At 37.4% G+C, this 10,311-nt stretch overlaps 1 protein-coding gene across 1 annotated transcript; it reads left to right on the forward strand.

Moving 5' to 3' along the window:
• Positions 1–120: 120 nt before the first annotated feature.
• LOC110042674 (vesicular glutamate transporter 3-like) lies at positions 121–9,796 on the forward strand. The gene is made up of 10 exons (XM_089283768.1): positions 121–299; positions 2,108–2,141; positions 2,806–3,005; positions 3,117–3,204; positions 5,125–5,220; positions 5,528–5,652; positions 6,052–6,207; positions 6,697–6,826; positions 7,516–7,754; positions 8,997–9,796. Exons 1-10 carry the CDS (start codon positions 138–140, stop codon positions 9,153–9,155), a joined length of 1,389 nt encoding a protein of 462 aa, XP_089139894.1. The 5' UTR covers positions 121–137; the 3' UTR covers positions 9,156–9,796.
• Positions 9,797–10,311: the final 515 nt, after the last annotated feature.

Consider the following 10,311-nt stretch of genomic DNA (forward strand, 5'->3'; position numbering starts at 1 on the left):
CGCGGAGAAAGATATGAAAACATGACTTACAACTTCGATGATCTATCATGTATTCATATCTTTCTCCGCGGTTCAAATATTTGTGCTATCCTATATTCACTTGAGGCTAATTTATTTTAGGGACTTTTACAAAAAGAATGACTATGTGTTCAAATGGAATTCCAAAGAGATACATTCTGTCCATATTGGTTTTCTGGGGCTTCTTTACTATGTATGCATTGCGAACCAATTTAAACGTAGCCATCGGAGCAATGGTAAAAAACCACACTGTGTTTATCGATGGAGTGGAAACTGAAAAGGTAAGTCAGTTTTCTTTAACCTTTTTTAAGCAGCTTATTCACGAAATGTTATTATCGATCTATGAAGCAGTTGAGAACTTCGCGCAAGTTATTGTATTGCTTTGTATTGTATTTTAAGCTGGAGTTCTTGTGGTAGGAGCACACTGAAATGGTAAAAAGTCGATTGTTGAAAAATATGTTTCTTCCGGAAAGCAAAATGCTGCTACATCAACATACATGTGAATCATGCCGGAATTCATTTGTTTGCGTTGTCCACTGGACTAGAATAATAATTCATCTTGTATTCTTCACATATCACCCTTGCAAAAGGTAAACTTAGCACGCATTGTTTAGAAAGTAGTTTTTATACAATGGCTTGACCATATAATGACCTTTAACACTGTGAAACCGAGTCTTTAAATTAGACTTTCATTTTAAGTCCGACTTTGACGAACGGCGGACAAACCAGTTTGTCTTGGTATTTCAAAATAACCTGCTGGTCCACTCAGCGTGTTCTCTTTGGATTCACAACTGTTATGACAAGTTTAAATATCAACAAAGGGGATATAACCTGTCTGCTAACAATATACTAAGAGTCCATTATACTCTGGCGGTTTGGCGGTTTAAGCCAATTTGCCGGTTTGCAGGTACATTCGCATTTATCTGGCGGTTTACGGTTTAGAAATTGTCGCGCGGCTGCAGGAAATCATAAATTTAGCTCGAGGTTTTCGGTTTTGCGTGTTTTTGTGTAAGTTATTCAAACAAAGTTAAGAGGCTCAAAATAGAGCCTTCAAAACTCGTGCATTTAAGCTTCCTTGTAAACATTTCGAGGCATCTTTGTGCTTGTGAACAGGCCATAAGACGTCAAAACGTTTTGTTCGCTGGTTACTGAATATAGTTAGAAACAATTTGTTCTGTTCTTAAGATCTGGTGGCCTTTGTGAGGAGAACTGCGATTGTTGGTTACTGTTAAGAAATCGCTTATGATGATAATCGTCCTACTAGTAGGGCGATTTCGGTTTTCAGTAGAAACCGAAAACAGTCTGCGGTTTCGAGCGAACAAAGTATGGTAGTTTGCGGAATATATGACCCCCTATAATAAACTCTCTATATTGATATAATTAGTATACACCACACAAGTGAAAAGTGCTTTTCACGCGTTCTGATTGGTTAGCTTGGAGGTGATAACTGAAGTAATATTCACCTCCAAGCAGCCGAAGAGAAACAAAATGGCTTCCCGTTTTGCTTCGGTTACCGAAGAGGAAATCCTTGCCCGATATTTGTTCAGCTTGTGTGGTATATACTGAAACAATTACTCACCCAAGTCTCAGTGAAAGCTTCGCGGCTCGGTAAATATCCATCGCTTTTTACCTCCACTGCGGTTAATAACTGTTAAGAGTCTGTTAACTGTAGGACAAAATTGCTGTCGATCGTTCGAACTAAGTAAAGGTCTAAATTAAAAGACAAAATTCTTAGTATCACTCAATTAATCAATCGATCGATCAATCAATCAGTCAATTTTTATTCCACACTACATCAGTATTATAAAATAAATATGAGAAGAGAAATATATGTTGCATATGGCTATGGAAAGAATAAACAAAGAATTGGAGATTAGTTGGCCATTGGTTATTAATATCCAAACAAATTGGAGATTAGTTTACCAAGTGGCAACTGCAGGGTTGCGATGTTTCGTTATTTTACTAGAGAAAAATAAAGTGGCAAACTGTAAATTTTCTTCAAATCCTTCTCCTTTTGTGTCAATACGAAGTGGTGTTAAGTAAGGTCGTCTGGAGTCTATGATGAATTCTTTGTGAATTTGTCTCTTAGGTAGCGGAATTTAAATGGAGCTCAAAATTGCAAGGTGAGGTGTAGAGTCTTTAGAGTGTTTATGAAAGTAATTTCCTAACTGAAGCGATTTATTTTTTCGGTACGTATGCCAGTCAACATTTTAAAGGGGAAATCGAATTAAAACAAAATCCCTGTGGGAGATGTAAACAAGGCCCAATAGAGACCTTGAGATCTACGTTTGCCGCAAACGTCTGACTGCGGTTTGAGGTTGGACGTTTGTCGTCCGCCGTTCGGCGAATAGAAATGCATTGGAAATTGTCAAAATCATGCCAAAAAGAATGTAAAGAAAAAGTATGTTTCCTAGCATGCGTAACTTCCTAAAGAAAAAAAGCATCATAAAACGCACATTCAACTTAAGCCGCCGCCATATTGGATCTCCTCTCAATATAATTTTACGCTCCGCAATTGCTTATTTGCCTAAAAATTATAACCACTTCGTAGGAAAAGCGTTACTTTATTCGATTTCAGCATTTGTACGTGGTATAAAATAAAATTCAAGGCAATAAAGTCTCAGGTAAATGACTTACGTGCAAACCTACCTCTTTACGTTCAAACCTAAAAACCGTGACGGCTGGCTCTGGTCACGTGACCCCTAGCGTTTGCCGCTTGCGATTAATGGGGATCTAAAAGTCCCTAATATCTTGCTCCCGTTACATGTAACTCATTGTATATTTTAGGTGTGGTGCTTGGATCATTTTATTACGGCTACGTTGCGTTACAGATCCCTGGTGGTTGGCTTGCTCTCAAAGTAGGAGGAACGCGCTTGTTTGGTCTGGCGGTGTTGATAGCTTCAACATTGACATTACTGACGCCTGTGGCGTCCAGAACCAGTGTAGTACTGTTAATAATAATACGAGTTGGAGAGGGCCTGGTACTGGTGAGCATACAGCTTCTGTGGTGTGTTATTCTAACTACAAAAGCATCCTATGAAAGTCAAAAATCAACCTAGGTGGATGCTTAGCGTTAACAATAAAATTTTCGTTCTAAGGGAGTGTTGTTTCCTTGTAACCACGCCATCTGGAGTAAATGGGCGCCCAGCATGGAACGAACTACTTTGGTTACCATTGCAGTCACAGGTATTCCATTATTATTTTTGGTTTAGACTGGGTCTTAAGATATAGCTTAATCATTAAATTGATTTCTGCTGCCAAACTCGTTTTGTTTTGCATACATTCCAAACGATATTTTTCGCTTTGCAAAGGATTTGTTTGCTAATTGTAATAAAATCAATCAATCGGAACCTACCACGTACTGCTTCTTAAGGTGACTCAGAACAGTTTCCAGCACTTTCTACTTATGGGTCATAATAGCCACTCTTTTTCAATTGATGCTACAATAATGTATCAAAAATCTGCCCGATCATTAGTGAACACGTTGTTATCAATTTTGCCTCCACTACACATCCGGACACACTAGACAGTGATTAAATTGGGTGCGTTGGCCAGCCAAGCCATCGTCCCGTTTATTCCATCTCAGCATATAATACAAGCTATGAATAAAAAGACAATTGCTAAGTGCACCAAAGCCGGACATGAAAACCCTAAAACCAGCAAGTGGAGAAAATTGGGAACGTGTACCCCCGACCAAGGCAGTGGTGCAACCCTCGGGGTTTTAGGGTATCCTTAGTTAACATCAGTACTGTAGAATAATAAACCTAAGGCTTCATACAGCGATATAATAGCAATAAGAGAACTAAATAAACGTACAACAGTGGATTACAACTGATGATATTATTAAAAGAAAACCAAACTTAACCTAAACACGGCAAAGGCTGGCCATAGAATGTCTCACCTCGCCAACTGTCACCGATTACAAACTCAAATCCCACTATACACTGCGCACCTCAAACCCGTACCTAGCCCTCTGGTCCGTGCCGGCAAAATAGTAATTTATGCTAATTTAAGATCATCACAAATTACATTTTTCGTGACACGATAGGTTACCATAGCAACAGTATGACCTGCTAAAATCACCCTTTCTTTAATTATAGCTTTAGGGGCTTATAATTCAAAAATGGTTCGGTGAAGTTTTTAATATTATCAAATTTGGATAAGCAGGATGAGATGCAACTTTTGGCAGAGTTTCGAAAAAATCCGTCCATGGGGTTCAGGGCCACCTCAAAGTTTGAAAACTTTAAGGGTTGATTTTGGAAACTTAAAGATGGCTTTGAATCCCATGTACAGAGTTTTCAAATTAAAACTTTGCCACAAGTTGCATCTCATCCTGCTTATCAAAATTTGATAATACAAAAAAGATTCACCGAACCTTTTTTGAATTATAAGCCCCTAAAGCTATAATTTAGGGTGATCTTAGCAGGTCATACTGTTGCTATGGTAACCTATCGTATCACAAAAAATGATAACAACGTGCTCACCAATGATTGGGCAGGCTTTTGATACCATGTTTCCAGCATCAGCTGATTAAGAGTGGTTATAATGACCCGTCAAAATCTGAGTCTTGGAAAGTGCTGGAAACCGTTTTGAGCCACCTCTTAGTGTGGTGGGTCCACGTTTTGCCTGTTAACACATTTCGCAAACTGAATTTCTCTAAAAACGTTGTATAAATTAGATTATTGAAAACCTGATCATCGGACAATGCAATTCGAGAGTTTTCATCGGCTTAGCCATCATGAGTTATGAGCCATTATACCATGCTTCACAAATAATTATGGTAAGCGTACACGTAAATTTTTGGGGCGATTTTGTTTTTATTTTAGTTTATTTTTCTATACTTTGGAGGCGTTTTCAATAAAACACATTTAATTATTCCACTCGTCTTTGTTTGATATGGAATGATAATAGCCAACCCATATCCAACGTGCGCTCGTGGAATAATTCAAACCATTCACTTTTGCAAAAGCCTCTGTCTTAGTGTTGAATACAAGGATACAAACCCTGCTAGAGTAATCTACTGACTGCTTGTGTTAGGAAATCGTTGATGTTTACAAACTTAAATTAAGTGACGATTCTGAATGTGAATGTGACTTTTTTTTTCAGGCTGCACAATTGGAAGTATAGTAACAATGCCAATTTCAGGTTTGTTGACAAGATATGACTTTGATGGAGGCTGGCCAGCGGTGTTCTACTTATTTGGTAAGAGTTGTAGCCTAAAAAATTATTTGTTAAGATTCCGTCAACTTACTTTCGCGGTACATTCTTCCCAAATTAGTTATCTTCAGCGCAGGACCGCTGACCGTTTGTGAGAGACATTCAACTTTAAGGTCTTCTTTTATCCTGTAGATTTTGTGATCGTGTGTCAGTTTAGTTCAAAAGCTCTATCGTTCAAAATGTAAACAAAATGGTCTTTTTATTAAAAATCTGTTCCCAAGAATATTGCAGGGAGAGGTCGATGCTTCTCCGATTGACGCTATTACGCTCACCTTTTAATTGTTCTAAACAGGAGTGTTTGGTATTCTGTGGTACGTGGCGTGGTACGTATTGGCGTTTGAGTCGCCATCTGCTCATCCAACTATAACAGAATATGAACGATCTTATATCGAGCTGAGTGCTGTTAATATGGATGAGGTAAGTTTAGAAAGATACCCGAAAAAACATTTTTGTCTTCATGAAATATTTGTAGGGCCTTCCAGGTCTGACAAATTGTGACGGAGTAATATATGTAAAGCAATCCAGAAATTGTCTTTACCTCTTAATCTAAACTAATAACGTAGATATATAACTTCCACTCAGAATCTCTTTCAAATAAAATTTATAGTTACGACTTAGAAATATCCAGCCCTTCCTGACATATTTGTAATCTCCTTGCTCAGATGGTTTAGTTTGGCTGCATAATCCCATTTCACGGACCAGACATTTTAAGCGATTTCACTTTCATGCAATCATGCACACAGCTAGGTATAACTTAATTTATAACAATACCATCACACTGAATTTCTGCACATTTCAAAAATATTTTTCCCACAGGTAACGAAGGGCACAGTCCCATGGAGGTCCATCATCACCTCAGGACCTGTTTGGGGCATCATTGTGGCTGCGTTTGCCTCCGACTGGGGCCTATACGTGCTACTTATTTGTGTTCCATTATTTTTAATGGATATCCTACACTACGAAGTTGCAGCGGTGCGTAAATTCCAATGCTTTGTTGCCAAAGTTTTCCTTGCTATCTGCTCAATATACAAACGTTTGTTGATGTAATGGACCATTTGTAATCCTCTTTAGTTTGTAATTTAGTTTATTTTTTCATCTAAATTCATCAAAATTAAACGTCAGATAATATCATAAGGTTTTAATATTAAACGTATTTTTTCCGTCTGGTTAGGTTCTTAGCATAAGACCTATGTTAGTGATCAAATAGTCAGTACGGTGGAACTTCGTTAATGGGCCACAACTGAATCTGGTCGCATTAAGGGGCGGGCGTTTTAAAGGGGTTCTTTAAATACGAAAATGACTGACTGAGCTTTTGTTCAGGCCAGAATAAGGGGCCGTAAAAACGAGGGGGCCGTTTTAACGAGGTGGTTGTAAGACGTGGTTCCACTTATATAGATAACGTTTAGAAAGTTGAAAATGTAACATCTAGAATAAAGCTTTTTTTTTTACGTTTCTTACCAGATGGGATTTGCAGCGGCTGCTCCGTTTGTGTTCAAGTCTCTGTCCTGTCCCATTGCGGGTGTCACCGCTGACCTTCTTAGACGAAATTTTCTTTCCACTAAAACAGTGAGACGCGTGTACTACACAGCAGGTAAAACAGGTTTATAAATGTAACTAATTCCTCTAAAATGAGTTATCGTCGAAGCACGACGACTGAGACGTTCTCAAGTAAATGCCCGGTATGAATGTTAAAATGCAGGAAACGTTGTTAACACAATGCTAGAGGCTTGTTAAACTCGGCCTTAAATCCGTTTAGTTAAAATTATCTAACCAATGGTGCTCTGTTCGCGCTCTTCTGCGCGCAGGAGCTCCGCTATTACGAGCGTCTTTATATTTTTCCTGTTCATTAGTCATCTCGAGAACACTTCCTACCTGCGGTATGGTGGCACGGTTAGGGACTGGTTAAGGGTTTTCCTCTCTTAAACAACACAGAATACAATTCTTAGTGACATGATGTGGTCGAGAGTTACGTCACACTTGGGATCACCGAGGACAAATCTAGGACTCCTTGCTCACAACACCTGCGCCTTAGACCACTCGGAAACGCTGCCCACTGGACACTTCACATCATTCATAATTCATAATGTCCATAGATTATCACCCGAATGATAGAAATGCAAGAGAAATAACTTTACACTCAGACTGTGTCATCGTGCTCCATTCTGCAAAAACGAAACTTTCATATTTCCATATCGTTTAACATTACAACTTGCTTTTTTAAAGTGAGCTTTTTTAAACTTCTGTGATGCCTACACATTTTTCTTTTCATTTTTCTTGTAGGTGCACTCACTGCCGGCCTGTTTATTTTAATGGCAGGGTATTTTAAAAAACCTGATGCCGTTATTGGTTGTATGTGCGTGGCGGGGGCAGCCGCTGGCACGTTATATGCAGGCTTCCAAGTTAACATGTTAGATATCGCCCCGCGAAACGCTCCTATTGTCATGGGAATTGTCAACGCTGCCAGTAATACAGCAGGTTTCCTTAGCCCTATGTTAGTTGGGTTTATAACCCATCGTAAGGTAACATTTTCAATCTTTCTTCTTGCAGAATCTTTCCTTGAAATCTCTAAGTATCTCTCACTCTTTAATTAGTACTCGTTCTTCAGTTAGTATTAGTATACGGTCCTCTTTTCCTCTTTCGTTCTCGATCATTGTTGTTTACTAACCCAAAATTAAAAGGTCGTTAAAATCTTTAAAGATGCCTAAGACCTAATCCGAGTTAAATTCTGATTCCAAAGGAACATTTACGAACAGTAATGATAACAGGAACTTTAATATATAATAGGTTTACAAGCCTTAGTAGCAAGCTATTCTGGGCGAGCTACTATTACTGTAACAGTATTATCTAGTTTAGTTAAAAGGGAGAATAAGAGAAAAGAGAGGAAATTAAGGAATTTGAGTAGATAGACAAAATTAAACCAAACTATTTCAAATAACACACAATGTAGAAATCAAGGAGCGAAACATGGTTGACTTAAGGCAGTAGCGTGAGGGTTAAGTCTTCTCACTAATGATGCTTTGTTGAAGTAAAACGCCACAAAGTGTCTTATATAGCGGAACACGGAAAGTTCAGCAGACTCTGGAAATTCTCAAATATGTGTGTGTACAAATAATTCTCTGTTCTATAATTGTAAAATTCAGTTAGGTGGAAAATGTCGTGCAATAAGATAACGAACATTCCTTTTTATTTGAAAATGTGATCTTCTGCTTTGCTGCAATGGACCACTGTTTGGCCCGTAAAATTAACGGCAAAAAAAATTTCCATGTCACGTAAGTTACTTAACTAAATGAATTGGCATGTTTTGAAACAGTTGGGAAACTAGTGCAGCACAAAAATGCGATAACTATCCAAGTTCTTCATATTACATCCGTGCTGCCGAAACTTAGGAAATAATATCAAACACAAACGACCGTGTTTGACCACATTTCAAACACCGAGAAGAGAGTTGAAAATTCGACGCGCAGCGGATTCGAAGTGTTTGGAAATTTGGCTAAACACTGTCTTGTGTGTTTGATATATCTTCTCAATTGAAACTAAAAATAAGAAGAAAACGGAGAAATGAAGTCGTAAAAATGTATGCTATTTAAGATCATATATCCCAACACTATCACAACAATGATTTCCTTTGTTTAAAGTTAATGAGTTATTAATGAGTTTGAGAACATCGGAAGCAAACACTTTTTGAAACAAAGGGAAGTTGAAACATCTCTGAGTATAAACGAAACATTGCTTTTGCTTTCATTTCTTTTTTTTTTTTGCAGACTGCAGGAGAATGGCGTACAGTTTTTTGGATTACCTTCTTATTCTATCTTATTGGTTCTATTGTGTTTAACACGCTGATGAAAGCAGACAGACAGAAGTGGGACAAAGTGGAGGGCGTGTCTAGGGAACCTACAGAGGGGTCCATAACGCCTAGATAGCATTTGTTTGTTAATGTAATTTTATATTATACAGGTAGTACAAGTTCATAGATGGTCATTGTAGAAGGCATCAAATGGCATGCCAAATAGGCGAAATAGGCCATTTCTAAATTACGTTTAGCCACTTTCTCAAAGCGCGTCTTGGTGCCCATCCATTCATATAAAAATGAGATTTCATTTATATGCAAATTAAACTCATTTTAATATGAATGGTTGTGCACCAGGCCTCGCTTAGAACTCAAAAATGTGCTATTAGGTTTATGAATTATATTTGCTTTTAATAAAATTATTTATTTAATTTATTAAATGATTTTACTAAAATTCATGTTTCATTTATTTTTTTGTAATAGTGTCATTATATCAGTGTACATTTTCAATTTGTAGTCACTGAGCCTTAAAATAATTACATCTTGTATAGAAGCCATGAAGAATAAATAAAGGAGAGAGAGGTTTTATATAAGGTAGGCGTATAATTCGAGCACATTTGGCAAAAAAGCATATTGTATACTTGACGTATACTTTGTATGCATTTGATATAAACAAAACAAGATAGAGAAAGATAAATATATGAATGTAGAGTTTCCTGTGCCAGCTAAAAGAAGGAAAGTCTCTTTGTTTGATTAAAAGTTTGTCAAATTGGAGCGCGATGTCTCAGATAACGTTTGTGTTAACATGTGTTAATCAATTAAAATCGCTTTCCCATGCTTTTAAAGCTTTAATTTTTTTAAAAAAATTACTTTTTTTTTTGTCTGTTTGAAATAACATATCTTGCAGACTTTTTTATCATTTGGTTGTAAAACAACCCCTGTGATCATCTCCACGGGCAGGTTATATAAGTTAATGAAAAATCTGTCAGAAAAGAGTGTCCATATGTAAGCATAACAGTTGGTGACGTTTAACAGGAAGCAGCTTTTATTTGAGTTGATTTGTGAAATTTCAAGTTAAGGATTGCTAGGGGCTTAACTCGTAATGTAGGCTAACTAAAACTGAAAAGGGCATCTTCTACTTTTTTGCTAGAGCGGAAAAAATGTCGAGTCGAGAAAACCTCTAGATAATAGTATACTAATGTAAAAAATAATAGAAAGTTGCAATCAAACAATTTCAGTGGCTTGTGGATTGTTTTCAGTTGGGGTGGATTTGTACCCAAAGGAACAAA

Source organism: Orbicella faveolata, unplaced genomic scaffold (genome assembly GCF_042242905.1).
Source record: "Orbicella faveolata isolate gen_17 unplaced genomic scaffold, um_ofav_v1 contig_1, whole genome shotgun sequence".
Classification (NCBI taxonomy): domain Eukaryota; kingdom Metazoa; phylum Cnidaria; class Anthozoa; order Scleractinia; family Merulinidae; genus Orbicella; species Orbicella faveolata.